The sequence below is a fragment of the Myxocyprinus asiaticus genome, chromosome 5, assembly GCF_019703515.2.
Source record: "Myxocyprinus asiaticus isolate MX2 ecotype Aquarium Trade chromosome 5, UBuf_Myxa_2, whole genome shotgun sequence".
NCBI classification, from domain to species: domain Eukaryota; kingdom Metazoa; phylum Chordata; class Actinopteri; order Cypriniformes; family Catostomidae; genus Myxocyprinus; species Myxocyprinus asiaticus.
Window position 1 is genome coordinate 12,031,379 of NC_059348.1, and position 15,272 is coordinate 12,046,650.

Sequence of the window (15,272 nt, forward strand, 5' to 3'; positions counted from 1 at the left end):
GGTGTTTGCCACTCCCTTGAGGGCTCAGGTTGTCATGTTGCAAGCATTCTCCCTTCCTCTGTTTGAGTTGGACGAGGCTAAGAGGCTACACATGTTTTGTCCAGAAAGGGCATTGCACATGTACTGTATGTTCAATTCAGGCTGTCAGAACAGTTTTTCTTTGTATGCTTATGAGTCCGAACAAATGGTTTGGTTGTCTCATGCAGAGACTTTCTCACTGGGTTATTGAAGCCATTGTGCTTTACTTATGATTTGCAAGAGTGCAATGCCCAATGGGTGTTAAAGATCATTTTACCAGGAGAATTGCTTCCTCCTGGGCTTGGGCGAAGGGATTGTAGGCTGGGCTTCCCCCTAACACATTTGCCAGGTTTTATAACTTTGTTTACTCCCTCTCTCCCCAGACATTGGCTGGGAAGGAGGGTTGATATGTTGATGATTCACTACCCTACCTTGGGTAGTGTCATGCTTCTAGTGTTTTACCTGATTTCAATGTTTTGCATGCAAAGAGGAGCTAATTTTGTCATAACTTTTCATAATTTTGTAATTATGTCTTCACTACCCTGGTTGGCTAATGGCATTTTTGGTAATGTTTATTTCAGGATTGGCAACCTATGTGTATTGGCAACCTATGTGTTTCTCCCTCTTCCTTCCCATTTGTCAATGTGAAGGGAAGTGCGTTCAATGATTTTTACTATCCTGTTGGCTAGTGAGCATTGCTCTGGTGTGTGTGAATCAGTAGCATGGTAATATGGTATACGATTCCCATCGCATCAGCTACTGATGCAGCGTTGAAGACAACTTGAAAGGGAACCTCTTGGTTACGACTAATCTTGGTTCCCTGAAAGGAGGGAATGAGACACTGCTTGCCGCACTACTGATTTTTTGCTTTAAAGGGACTGAGAGATGGCTCATCCCTTCAGTCAAAATATCTTGATGAAATGGCACTGTTCTCTGGTTTATATGCTCGCTATGACAAATGCATACGGGGCGGAGTGCCAAGTGTCATCTGAAAATGAGCCACTGGTGCAGCATCTCATTTCCTCCTTTCAGTGAACCGAGGTTACAGTCAAAACCAAGATGTTATTCACCGCCACACAAACCCCATCTACTGAATTTCCTACCTGTAGTCTTAACACCCTGTTTTTGTGTCACATTTTTTATGCTTTTGTCAGAGAGTTTTGTTCAAAGTAACTTACAGTGCATTTTATGTTTTCACTGGGAATTGAACTCATGACCTTAGTGGTGTTAGCACAATGCTCTAGCAGCTGAGATACAGGAACACCACAGTAGACCTCCAAACAAATGACTTAGAAAGTTTAGTGGCTGGTGTGGCTTAATTGTTAAAGATATCACCTTAAGGTTGTAGGTTCAAACCCCAGAAGGGATATTTTATGAGCTACAAATATTGTGCCTGAGCTAGGCACCTTAGAATAAAATCATGTTGACAATCTCTAGTCTGGATTGGTGTTAATTTTACTGCATATTTTTGGAAAAACGCTGGTATAAAGAATGCATTATGAACTCCAATGGACTGATTTGTGAAATAAGGACTAAATATAGTGTAATTGCATGCAATGTATAACTCCAGATGTGCTATGCAGAGCCTAAGTTTTCAGGTTCGCAACCCCCATCGGTTTAATAGACACCATGTGGTTTGAGTTAACTACAATGAGAAAGAGGTGGGCTTCAGCATCAGGTTTTTGTCATTTCATAAATATGAGGCAGTCACAGCTGCTAAATGAAGAGAGTTTGTGAAAAAGTGCTCAAGACTAGTGTTTAGGTCAGTTAGAAGGGAATGATTTTGAATGCAATTGTTTGAGTTGACAGATTTTCCCGTGAACAAATCGCTCTCATCTGCACAAACTGGCATAAATATCTTTTAAGTCTTTTGAAAAAGATCACGCTAAATCAATGCAACAGTTACTGGTGGAGAAAGACATGACTGCAGACAGCAGAAACCGATTGAACAACAGTGAATGCAAAGATTACAGACGAAATAAACTGCTGGTCGGGCTGGACCTTTTCTGCCTATTTCTCGGTGAGTTATATATTTTTTTTTTTATTAACTTAAGTTCTAAGAGAATATTGTCATTATTTTTTATTTTTCTTTACTAAAAAGTTTGAACAATTATTGTCATTATATGGTTTTGCTTTTTTCTGTTTTTGATGTTTATTTTTACACAATCAGGCCGTAAGTAAAAATAACTTTTTTGCACTTTTAAAAAATGTTTAAAAAAACAAAAACAAAAAACATGCATTTTTGATTATTGATAAGCCATATTTATAGAGTAGTTGACATACAGTAAAAAGTGTCCATGCACTTTTTTTTTTTCAACATCAAAATTATAATTTACAATTCATACAAATGTGTAAGGTAAAGTGTATGTCTGGGTTTTGTGGTCACCATTTCACAATTTTTAATCAACTTGCCTTCACTAGGTAATTTTAAAATGTCCGGTGGCGTTCAATTGAAATGGGCTTAATTAATAGAAGGTCATAAAAACTGCTTAGTAAATATTCTATAATTAGCAAAATGCAGTTTAAAATGTAAATTGAATTGATAGCGTGCCACACCTCAGGATATGTAAAACACTGTATTCCCAAATAGAAGACATTTTTAAAAAGCATTGCATGTTCTTATTGTGTTGAAGCTACCAATCAACAGAATAAAATAATTACCTTTTGTTCACATTTCTGATTGACTTGCTTTAATAGAAGACAGTAACCACAAACTCAGACCGCCTTTCCTGCTCATGCTCTCCCTTTTCGCTTATTTTTCCACATTTCTTACATACCTCCTAACATCTGCTTCCTCATTCTCCAGTCATTCTGTGAGCAGCACTCACATGTTTATAAGGTGCTAGTGAAATGCAAGAATGAAATTTGTATTAATCTCAACAGAGAAGCTAAAGTTTTGTAACGTTTTGTCAAATTCTCAAAGCCAAATGATGTTACTGCGGCGTGAAACAAAAACTTTGCCAAACTGTGTCATTACATCACATTTTTATGCTTTTACAGTTGGCTTAAAGGAATATTCTGGGTTTAATACAAGTTAAGCTCAGTCGATAGCATTTTGTGGCATAATGTTAATTACCACAAAAATGTATTTCGACTTGTCCCTCATTTTTTATATATATAAAAAGAAAAATCAAGGTTACAGTGAGGCACTTACAATGGAAGTGAATGGGGCCAGTTTTTGGAGGGTTTAACGGCAGAAATGTGAAGCTTATAATTTTATAAAAGCACTTACATTAATTCTTCTGTTAAAACTCATGTATTATTTGAGCTGTAAAGTTGTTTAAATTGTTATTTTTACAGTTGTTTTAGGGTTTGTTGACATTACATCGTCATTGCGACGAAGTTGTAAAATTAAGATTTGTACTTTTTTATTTTATAAAAAAAAAAAGAGTGGCAAGTCAAAATTAAATTGTGGTAATCAATATTATGCCACAACTGCTGTTGATTGAGCTTAACTTGTATTGAACCCGGAATATTCCTTTTAAGATCTTTTGTTAATAAAGGTCACGGTCACCATTAATCAGCTTATAGAATAATTTTATATTCTTTTAAATCCCTAATAAAATGCTGAAAGTGGATTGTTGGCCAACAGGCTACTTCCTGCAGTAAACGGGGTCTCCTACAGTGGCCGTTTGGTAACATTTTGAGCCTTAATCACATTCCAGGACTACAACTGAAATTTTGTTTTTTTTTTTTTTTAAGAGAGAAAAGAAAAAAGTACAAACTGCTCAGTACAACTCTGGATGCATTTTGACACTTACCAAAACCCATATTTGCCCACTACTGCTGTAAGTTTAAAGTAGCAGGTCTATGGGAAGGTTTCTTTTTTTTTTTTTTTTTTTTTTTTTTTTCAATTGCTTCTGAAAAGTAATAACGCACCTCTTCCCAACAAACCAAATGATTTGAGGTATCATTCATGTTCACAGTACACATTTTTATTTGTCAAAGTCTGATACTATGGGTTTGTTCAAATCCCTAACCTCCCGTATGATCAATATTCATAGCTATTCTTGCATTTGCAAGGCTGATAGTGCTTCATGGCTTTTAAATACCACAACCCATTGTGCTCATATCTGTGTCCTGATGTGCGCTCCTTCCCACTTAAATTCACATTTCTTAGCATGCCAATATTGTTGCTTCCCTCTCTCTGTAGCTGCCCTGCCATTTCTTATCATCGAGTGTGGTTCTGTTAAGCCCTACAGACGAGGTTTCTACTGCTCTGATGAGTCCATCAAATATCCTGCCAAACACAGAGACACTATCAGTGATGGAGTACTCTCAGCAGTCGGCATTCTCATCGTCATTCTGTCTGTAAGTGTACTTTATGGTGTTTATATGTTTGTACTTTTGGGCCATTTTTACATATCAAGAGAGATACAGTGGCCCCAAAAGGTACTTGGACATTTTAGCCACACTTAAAATGTACGAATGTCATGCATTAAATAACAAAATATTAAAGCAAGTAGCATTTATTTTAAAGGTAACACAAACACTTTTCAAGCAAAACATGCAGAAAGAGTTGCTTAGGTTTAATTTCTGAATTAAACCAATTCAGCTCTGTGAACTACCAACAGCAACTAGATTATTAATTAGTTTGGTGCACAAATGTTTTTGCCAACTGTTTGTTAACAATATACTGAGACAGACCTCAATGTCATTTTATAAACAATATATATCAATCTGGGGGTAACACTACATTAATATTCCCTTTAAGGGTTTATAAAGGGGTTCATTAATGACAAATAAGTAATTTACAAATACATTTTTAAATCATTTATATGCAGTTATAGCAACATGCATAAAATGGGCAAATTTCATCCAGTACTTGCCAAATAGTGAACATTTTAACATGAGCATTTTATGTTATAAATGCTTTATTAACATACTTATTCACACTTATATTAATCAGAAACATAAAATTCCCTAATTCATGATTTGTCACAATGCAGCAAAAATGTTGTAACCCTTTATGCATGTTGTTATAACTGTTTATCAATGATTTATAATGCATATGTTAATTAATTATTAGTCATTAACGAACCCCTTTATCACTTAACAAAAGGAACGTAATAATTTATGAATTCAAGTGTTACAGAATCTGGAAGTTGACCTTTAAATGTTCTGTAGCTATTTGAAATACACTATATTGCCAAAAGTATTCGCTCATCTGCCTTTAGACGCATATGAATTTAAGTGACAGCCTATTCTTAATCCATAGGGTTTAATATGACGTCGGCCCACCCTTTGCAGCTATAACAGCTTCGACTCTTCTGGGAAGGCTTTCCACAAGGTTTAGGAGTGTGTTTATGGGAATTTTTGACCATTCTTCCAGAAGCGCATTTGTGAGGTCAGACACTGATATTGGACGAGAAGGCCTGCCTCGCAGTCTTCGCTCTAATTCATTCCAAAGGTGCTCTATCGGGTTGAGGTCAGGACTCTGTGCAGGCCAGTCAAGTTCTTCCACACCAAACTCGCTCATCCATGTCTTTATGGACCTTGCTTTGTGCACTGGTGCGCAGTCATGTTGGAACAGGAAGGGGCCATCCCCAAGCTGTTCCCATAAAGTTGGGAGCATGGAATTGTCCAAAATCTCTTGGTATGCTGAAGCATTCAGAGTTCCTTTCACTGGAACTAAGGGGCCAAGCCCAGCTCCTGAAAAACAACCCCACACCATAATCCCCCCTCCACCAAACTTCACAGTTGGCACAATGCAGTCAGACAAGTACCGTTCTCCTGGCAACCGCCAAACCCAGACTCGTCCATCAGATTGCCAGATGGAGAAGCGTGATTCGTCACTCCAGAGAACACGTCTCCACTGCTCTAGAGTCCAGTGGCGGTGTGCTTTACACCACTGCATCCGACGCTTGCATTGCACTTGGTGATGTATGGCTTGGATGCAGCTGCTCGGCCATGGAAACCCATTCCATGAAGCTCTCTACGCACTGTTCTTGAGCTAATCTGAAGGCCACATGAACTTTGGAGGTCTGTAGCGATTGACTCTGCAGAAAGTTAGCGACCTCTGCGCACTATGCGCCTCAGCATCCGCTGACCCCGCTCTGTCATTTTACATGGCCTACCACTTCGTGGCTGAGTTGCTGTCATTCCCAATCGCTTCCACCTTTGTTATAATACCACTGACAGTTGACTGTGGAATATTTAGTAGCGAGGAAATTTCACGACTGGACTTGTTGCACAGGTGGCATCCTATCACAGTACCACGCTGGAATTCACTGAGCTCCTGAGAGCGGCCCATTCTTTCACAAATGTTTGTAGAAGCAGTCTGCATGCCTAGGTGCTTCATTTTATACACCTGTGGCCATGGAAGTGATTGGAACACCTGAATTAAATTATTTGGATGGGTGAGCGAATACTTTTGGCAATAGAGTGTATCAAGTCTTTTGATTGCTGATTGAGGAACAAAACTAACGCTCATCACTTCTGTAATTCTGTATTGAAAAGCAGTTTGTAAAGTCAAGTTTTTGACAGGTGTAACATATGAGCATTTCAAATTCTGTAATATAATCAAACCAATTAATCTTTGTAACATCAAGTAATACCCAATTAATCAATGTAATCAATAAAACCAAACTGATAATTAAGCCCTCACAGAATCTGCAAGCACACACCAGTCTGTCATTCACGAAGTTCTATAAATCTCCTGCCTTTACATGTTCATTTACAGTAAATATTTTGGCTTATTTTTTTTTAAGCTACCAGTAAGGTTATAGATAGTACTGTCAGCTCTGATTACACTTAACCATATTTAAAAAAAGAAAATCCACAGTATAATCTGTATAATCACAATAACCAATGTAGTCTTGTATTGTCTGGTGAATTAAACTTGAAAAAGTTTTGATGTAAAATTGTATTTCTAATCCATCATGTGCCCAGATCACAATAGGTGAGAGCTACAGAATTCGCTACCTTCATAAAAGCTCCAACGCTTTTGTCGGGAACCCTTACATCTCTGTTCTCTACAAGCAAGTGGGTGTGTTTATCTTTGGCTGTGCCGTCAGTCAGTCCTTCACCGATATTGCCAAAGTGTCAGTGGGCCGCTTACGACCTCACTTCCTGGATGTGTGCCGGCCGGATTTGGCCTCAGTCAACTGTTCCATGGGTTACATTACTGAATACAGGTGCACTGGAGATGATGGCAAAGTGCAAGAAGCCAGGTACTGTACAACTTGATATTCTTTAAAAGCAATAAGTGATGGGGTTGATAAAGTTAGCCCCAAAAAGTATTTGGACACTTAAGTCACTTGTATGAGGTTCATTATGTTTTAGAACCAGGAAGTGTCCAGATATATTTGCCTTCAATTTAAACAGCATATTTTTTCATAACAAACAATAAAATAATTTGCTTGAAAGTGTGCTTGTGTATTTTCTTCAGCCGGGAGCCACCTATCACAAATATTTTGCCCGATTAATCCCGGAACATCTCCTGGTGGTGGGGCAGCAACTGCCTACCACCTATCCAGTGCTTATCCTTAAAGCAATCCTCCAACAGATTAAGTAGGAGAGCGATGTGGGAGGCGAGCAGTGAGACTGCGTCAGCCGCCCCTCCAATGCCTAGCTTGGCCTGGTTTCACTCCTCCACTCATTCCCTCTCCAGAAACTACTGGATAAAGACCGAGTGGGTCAGTGGAAATAATACCTCCCCACCCCTTTCTTCTACATGCTACCACACCACATATCGCAATTGTTCCCTATTCCTAATTCCTCACTTCTGCACACCCCACCTTTCATCCATCCTTCTTAGACTGGCTGCCTCCAGTCTCTCTTCCCATGGTACAGAAAGTTCATTCATTTTGACTTTCCTAGCTGATGCCAACCATAACACTATGTCCGCCTCAAGGAGGTAATGGCAATCTCGGAAGGAAATTTTAGCTGGTGGCCAAGGTCAACCACCATTGACCAGTCACTTCCATGTGCCAGGATTGACCATGCCTTGTGCGGTACCTACCTTTTTAACAAACTCAATGTACTTCTTCTGAGGAGCATGATGACCTTTGTTGGCCTTTATTCTACACACCTCAAGGATCTCTGCCAGCTTTTGCAGAACAGGATCACGCCACCACCTGTACCGTCCTTGTGCCAAGGTGGTCTTGCACCAAGCCAGCGTGCTGCAGATTTGCTCTTGGGGCCTTGCAGAAGGGACAACTCTCCTCTTTACCATACCACAGAGAACATTTCCAGGGCTTGGAAGACTGTCATAGGTGGATCTTATTGGAAAACGTATCCTGGTCTGGGGTATCTTCCACTGGTCAGCCCATCCTAAAACTCTATTAGATTCACCTTCCCATACTGTCCAGTGCCCTTGCTGCTGCTGGCTGACTTCTTGAGTCATATACCCCCTCCTCTTCCATCTTAGTTACTGCTGTCACTACCATCGCTTTCTTCTGGTTTTTTTATTTATTTATTTTTATAGAGGCTGCTGAACACCGTTTGAGAGCCATCCCCCATCCAAGGCCTGCTCTTCCTTATTGGGTTCTTCCAACTATCTCTTGTTGCTTCAGTCTTGAAACTGCCCTGTTTTCAACCTCCTCTGCCTTCCCGGCATGGCTTGTTCAGACCTGGGCATGGCCTGTTCAGACCTGGGCTTGACAAGCCCACACTGACTGGTCTTTTGATTCTCTTAGTTCTAAGAACAGCCTGGTCTTCTCCTGCTTGTATCCTAGGGTGATGGATTTTAATGGCAGTTGTAAGGCATTTCTTCCAAACAATGTAACATCTGAAAGACAATGCGGAAAGCCCAGCCACTTCCTGATGTAACTGTTGGCCTTTGTGTCCATCCTTGCCACTGCCATGACCTCTCACCTCTTCAGCAGCCACATCAGGTAATGATACAATGTAAATTGGTAACACCATCCCTTGTATTTGCCTGGGAGATGACAATTGTCTTTCTTATCCAAGCCCTCTTTCAGCTTCTTCAGAACCAACCCTGCCATGTGTTTATCTGACAGATCTGCTGTGTATTCTCTCCCTAAATTTCGAAAGGGCTGCTCTGCCAACACCGGGATTCTTTCACCATCCACCTCAAACCATATCTGATCGCTTCTAATCCCCTTACAAATAGAAAGGCTACGTGATTTTGCTGGCTTGATCTTCATCATTGCCCATACCAAAAGCTCTTCCAGCCTTTTTAAGAGTCTGTTTGTACATGCAGCAGTCTGGAGGATACTTGTGAAATCATCCATATAGCTGCGCAGTGCTGGCAATCTCACTCTAGATTGTGCATGGTTTCCTTGGGCAATCTGTGTGGTGCCAATCAGGATGATCCTGAATGCAGCTGTGAATAGGATGGGAGAGATTGAACATCCCATCGCAATCCCTTTTTCCAGTTGCTGCCATCCAGTTATGTACTCCAGTGTTGTATGACATATTTTCAGGTCCCCACAGTAACTATCTACGAAAGCTCTTAATACACTCTGGTACATGGAAGAACTCCAGTGCATAGCTGATGAGCTGTGTAGAACTGATCCATAGGCATTTGCCAGATCCAGCCAGACAACATGGAGGTCTTTCTAGTCTCTTTTGGCAGACTGGATCTAATCCCATATTACTGATGCATGGTCCACACATCCAGGAAAACCTGGTATGCAACCATTCAAGGAGTATGCACTGCTTCTTCCAGGCAACTCTGTAGTCTCTATAACAGTTTAAGAACTGTTGGGCACCAACAGTTCACCAACTTATACAACCTATAAGGCAGTAGTTCCCAACCTGTTCTTGGAGGCCCCCCAACACTGCAAATTTTGTATATCTCCCTATTCTGACACACCAAATTCAGGTCTTGGAGTCTCCACTAACGAGCTGATGAGTTGAATCAGGTGTGTTTGATTAGAGAGATATCCAAAAAGTGTTGTGATGGGAGCCACTGCAATAAGGTATCCCGTTCGGGCCCGGGGCTGAAGTTGTCCTGTCTTTTTCTACCGCTTGCCTGATCTCAATCAACTTGGGTGGAGCTACATCAAATCCCACTACTGACTCCGCTGGCTGTGGGACATATCTGAGTGAATCTAGCGGGCTGTCTTTATGGGGATCCCCTAGTTGTTCTTTCATGTGATGATCTAGATCTTGCTTCAGCATCACCAGCTTTCCACTCTTCTCTTTGAGAAGATTTCTGGCAAATTTTAAAGGATCATTGAGGAATTTCATCCTCTCATGCTCCTTCCTTCTCCGCTGTCAAATTATCTCTGCCCTCCTCAAAACCGACAACCTAGCACTTATGCATCCCACAATACCTTCAAGCCCTTCTCATGCTCCTCTGCTCTTCTCCATGCCTTGTGAAGTTGCCTCTGCTCAAGTATTTCCTTTTCTCTCCTACCCATCACTCTGGGACCAAGCTTCTTCACTGACGCTTACCCAAATCTACCAACACATTCTTCATAAACAATGTCACTAAAAATATTAAGCTTGGCCTCCACCCTTCCGCTGAGAGTGCATTCTCCAAGGTGTAGCTCAGGTCTTGGTCTAGTCTGCTCCAGGCTTAATTATCGTTAGATCTTGGCCAATTAATTCATTTCCTTCTCCCTGGCTCCTTTTCATTGTCTTACCTTCCCTCTCTTGTCTGTGGGTTAACAGTTGTATCCTCCTGCGGCTCGCCTCGCAGGCATGACTTGTCCTGCTGGCGGTACTGGTCTTCTTGGTGACCTTCCACAACAGTGGATTCAGTAGCACTGTAATGCTCAACAGGCTCTGTATCCTCCTCCTGACCTGCTGCTGCAGTGCAAAAAAATTGCTTTCATCCTTCTTGATAAATCCACAGCCCCTTGTAAGTAGTTACCCTCGTCCACCTGCAGCTGCATTTCCTAAGGATCTTTTGCTCATTATCCATAGCCGTTCCAGTCATGTCCATAAAGTCCATCCTAATTGGTCCATCTTCCATCCCACCTCTTGGAGGACCACCGGGCTGTTTTTCTTGTACTAGTGCTCATAGTTAGTTAGGATGTGAGGACCTGTGAGTAAGGTAACATGCCTGCCCAAACCTGTGCAGACTGTCCTGCAGTCAGTCTTTCCTGACGGTATTCCAGTCTTCCCTGGATTCAAACTGCCCTATTCACAGTAGTCACTGGTCTCCCAGAATATTACTCAGATGCACAGGTAAATGTCTAAACCTGCTGGGCATTACTGCCTGCCACACCTCCACCAGTGCCTTCAGTTGTCCAGCTAGAGTGTCATCGGTAGAAGTGTGTGTGTGTGTGTGTGTGTGTGTGTGTGTGTGTGTGTGTGTGTGTGTGTGTGTGTGTGTGTGTGTGTGTGTGTGTGTGTTTAAAAAAAAATGAAATCCCTCAATTTTCTTTTGTCTTTTTCATTTGTCTTTAATAGAATGAGATGTGTGATATGATTTTCTATTCTCTGGTTGTTCATAGGAAGTCCTTCTTCTCTGGCCATGCCTCCTTCTCGATGTACACAATGCTGTATTTGGCTGTAAGTATTTCAAATCATTTCAAATCCTAAACCAGTAGTGCTTGGCATGACTCATAGACCTTATTCAGAGCAGTGCCATATTTGATTTATGACTGGACTGAAAATGAGGCTGTTGAGTGATAGACTTGCAGTCTCTTCATTTACATGCACTGTATAAAGGTCCTAGATCACATCTACATTTTTTATTTTATTTTGTTTCTGGAATTTGACTTCTGAAAAAATTTTGGAAAGATGTTTTTTCAAATTTTGTCAGGGAACGATCAACTCTGCTTCAAACAACAATAGTACAACCCTTTAAAGAAGTCTGTCCCTCACAACCTTGTTTCATTCACATAAAAAATTAAAAAGTGCTACTCTAAATAAAGTGTATTATCTATGACCATACTACTGATTGGTTGTGTCATTGTAGCATTTCTTCTCATAATTGATGCTGAATGTAGATTGAGTTTTGTCTTTGCTAATGCAGTTGTACCTGCAGTCACGGATGTCCTGGCGAGGGGCTCGTGTTCTCCGACCTCTTGTCCAGTTCACTCTGCTCATGATGACATTTTACACTGGCCTATCACGCGTCTCAGATCACAAGCATCACCCCACTGATATACTCGCAGGCTTCGCTCAGGGAGCTCTGGTGGCGAACTCCACTGTAAGAACAATCTACTTTACCTGTTAAATGCATGGGTGTTTCAGCAAACATAATTGCACATCTCGGGTCTTTAGCGACCCAGCAAGTATATCTAACACAAATGGATCTACAAAATACCCAGATATATAATTTTGCCTTTTTTACACTTCACAAAAGAACGTTTGAGGAATATTAAAGAGGTTGGGATATAACTCCAAAAGTTGGATGAGGAAATGCTTTTACTGATTTTGTTTCTTGCAATTTTCAGGTGTTTTACGTGTCAGACCTCTTTTGGTCAAAAGGCAGGAGCTCTTCTCTGCCATCAACCCAAAGAAAGAAAGACCATCTATCCTCTGTGGACATCAGGGAACGGACCAACCATCTCACTATAGCTTGATATAAGTGATAGCAGCAGCTTTCAGCCAGTGGACGCGCTGAGACTGAATGGGTTTACCCACAGGAAAACTTGACACCACTATATAATCAACATACCGTGCAAAGTCATCTGTTCAAATCTGAAGCAACTTATATTTGTTCTCACAACAAAACAACTGACGCAAGGTGGAAAACACTTGAATCTAATTTTCATTCACAGGAAATAAACATCATCAAAAGGATATGGGTGAGAACATGGCACCTCAGATTTTTTGTTTTGTGTTATACGCCTGTTTAAATTTCCTTGCATAAAACAAAACATTCCTATTGTTCAGTAAGGATGCTTAGTTGAATTATTAAACGATAGATTGTATAGCATAATTTGAGAATACAGCACAATATTCAAAGAATATTTCAAATGCTAACCCTAACTGTGCAAGTACCCCTATCCTTTATAAAAATGAATTGTCCATTTACTCTGGCTATGTGCGTAATGGAATACAAGCTTACTACTTAGGCCAACTGAACACTGTACTATGTTTTTTTTTTTTTTTTGATGGTACTGTAAGTGAAACAGCTCTTATACCAATGTAAACATTTAAAACTGTATAACTTGTCACATGACTTCATTACATTGCATATGCATGCCATCCAGTTTTCATCTTAAAAATCATGTATAATTGTATTCTTAATTACATTTGTGACAATTTTGTAACATTTGGCAGTCCAAACAAATGAGTCAAGAAGAGATTACGTCTGATATTATTTTGTTCATTAAACACACTGAAAATGGAAGGTCAAGTCAAGCATTTTGCATTGTGAGAGACATTATTTCATACAATGTGCCCTATTGATTACTGCACATTTTGACAAAAATAGTATGTAATGTGGGTTTCCTTTGCATACAGAAAATCTGAATACTGTGCACATTATACATACATATATATATATATATATATATATATATATATATATATATATATATATATATATATACTGCAAAAATAGTAAGGGCAGTATGGTAGTATGCTATTCCAAACACAGCCTCCCTTTTGTTTTCCTACTCAAATTTTTTACAGTGTATTTTAGACATGTGGGAAAGGTTGATTTATAGTGACTCCTGCTGGTTGGAATGAGTGTGTATATGTGAATTTAATTTAATTGTATTTTTTAAAAGATATTTCAGATATTTTCCCTGTTTTGTGAGAGTGGTTGTGTATTTGAGAAAGCCACAACTTGTATAATTTTTATTTATTTTCTGTGTTTTGTCTGTATACTTTTTTTTTTTTTTTTTTAACACAAATTTAAACAATTTAGTGACCACTAGAAATCCTATCCAAAAAACATCAAAACTTGATGTAAGACATTGTGACACTTTACACATACAGGTGCAAAGCAGAATTGTGCGTAATTATACAAAACAATCAATACTGTCTTTATGAAAAAATTGACATGAAAATAAACTGTTTTCTATCAATTTAATTGAATTTAATCAAAATACATTAAGCTTAGGAACAGATTTTAAAAATGCGCATTCTGTATTCAAAAATTATTTACACATCTTTTTACAATATGACTAGTTGCTGGAATATATTTTAATCCAAAATTACTTATGTACAGGCATTTTGTCATTCAAAAGAAACAAAATATTTAGGATTTATGGACAACACAGGTAATGTTTAAGATTAAGTTGTTCATTGTTAGTAATATACTGTATGTGCTCTATGGTTCGTTTGGGGATTAATACTGAATGTCATGCATTGCACTGATACATTAATGCTGTGGCCAATCAGTATTTATATAATGACACTTTAAACCTGTTCAGTGTACAAAAAAATGTGACCCAGGCATGCACGTTATTGAAAACTCAGATTTGTGCAGTTTTAACCCCTTTCACACTAAACAGGAGTTTTCAAAGCAGGTGATTCCATAAAATCTGTTTAATTGTAAGTGGCTTTTACCCTGATGACATTTTAACTGGAGCCAGACACACTGAAATGCCTTACATGTGGTCAAACTCACATCTCGCTTTACTGGCTTCAAAACATTCCCCCAAAAACAAGCTTGAAATACAAATACACTCTCTCACATTCTTGCCGCTTTGGATTTGTGTGGTTTAGATGATGGAGTCTGTTTGCTAAAAATAGGTTTTCATGCTATGATGCATCTGTGTCAAATTGAGTGATGCATTTGTAACCATAAAACAGCAATTGATATTGTAGTTGGTTACAGTCCTCACCAATTTACAATAAGTAGCTTCTCTAATGTACAATTAAAACCAGTTGAAAATATCTCCCCTAAAGAAATATGCTGAAAACACACACTTGTTCATGGGAATGACTCTAGAAACTCCACCCAGCTACTCGGGTTGCCTTGCAGCTTTAGTGAAACAATGGGTTCATTATTATTTGACTTTAGTTTTTTGGTCACAGAAAAATTCACTCAAATTACCTCCATATGTTCCACAGAAGCTCTCTTGGGGAAGAGCCGGGCAGTGCAATACTGCTGACTGAACATAAACAACAGACGAGGCCCCTCTGATATTCTCCATATGGCAAACTGCCTGACATTTCACACAGTGCTGTTATATTGCAATATCATCAATGTTTGACACAATTTTAAAATCAATGTTTTATTTGTCAAAGGTGCATCAATTTAACAAACCGCAGCACTTGCTGACAATGAAATATATTTTACAAGCTCCCATTTAAAGTGAACATTTTAAATAAAAGATAGTATACCCACTTAGTCTTGGCTACAAACAAGCTTCTGAACATTCCCACCATTATTTCTCAGAAAAGAGACAGGTTATTGAACACACGTTGAC

General features: G+C 39.3%; 1 protein-coding gene across 3 annotated transcripts; it reads left to right on the forward strand.

The window, feature by feature from the left end:
* The first annotated feature begins 716 nt into the window (after window positions 1-716).
* Window positions 717-13,365, forward strand: LOC127440860 (phospholipid phosphatase 3-like). Of its 3 annotated transcripts, XM_051697880.1 has the most exons (6): window positions 717-2,038; window positions 4,172-4,329; window positions 6,910-7,190; window positions 11,391-11,448; window positions 11,915-12,091; window positions 12,339-13,361. In XM_051697880.1, the coding sequence occupies exons 1-6, from the start codon at window positions 1,912-1,914 to the stop codon at window positions 12,465-12,467; spliced, it is 930 nt and encodes a 309-aa protein (XP_051553840.1). In that variant the 5' UTR covers window positions 717-1,911; the 3' UTR covers window positions 12,468-13,361. The 3 variants fall into 3 exon arrangements, with proteins under 3 accessions (XP_051553840.1, XP_051553839.1, XP_051553838.1); XM_051697879.1 differs by lacking the exon at window positions 717-2,038 and having other exon boundaries at window positions 3,819-4,329; window positions 11,927-12,091; window positions 12,339-13,365; XM_051697878.1 differs by lacking the exon at window positions 717-2,038 and having other exon boundaries at window positions 3,822-4,329; window positions 12,339-13,362.
* The last annotated feature ends 1,907 nt before the right edge of the window (window positions 13,366-15,272 follow it).

Coding starts and splice junctions, on each gene's coding strand:
- LOC127440860 (XM_051697878.1), top strand. CDS start 3,976: ATGGGTTTGTTCAAATCCCTAACCTCCCGTATGATCAATATTCATAGC. Junction 4,330..6,909: donor TTCTCATCGTCATTCTGTCT/GTAAGTGTACTT, acceptor TCATGTGCCCAG/ATCACAATAGGTGAGAGCTA. Junction 7,191..11,390: donor GGCAAAGTGCAAGAAGCCAG/GTACTGTACAAC, acceptor GGTTGTTCATAG/GAAGTCCTTCTTCTCTGGCC.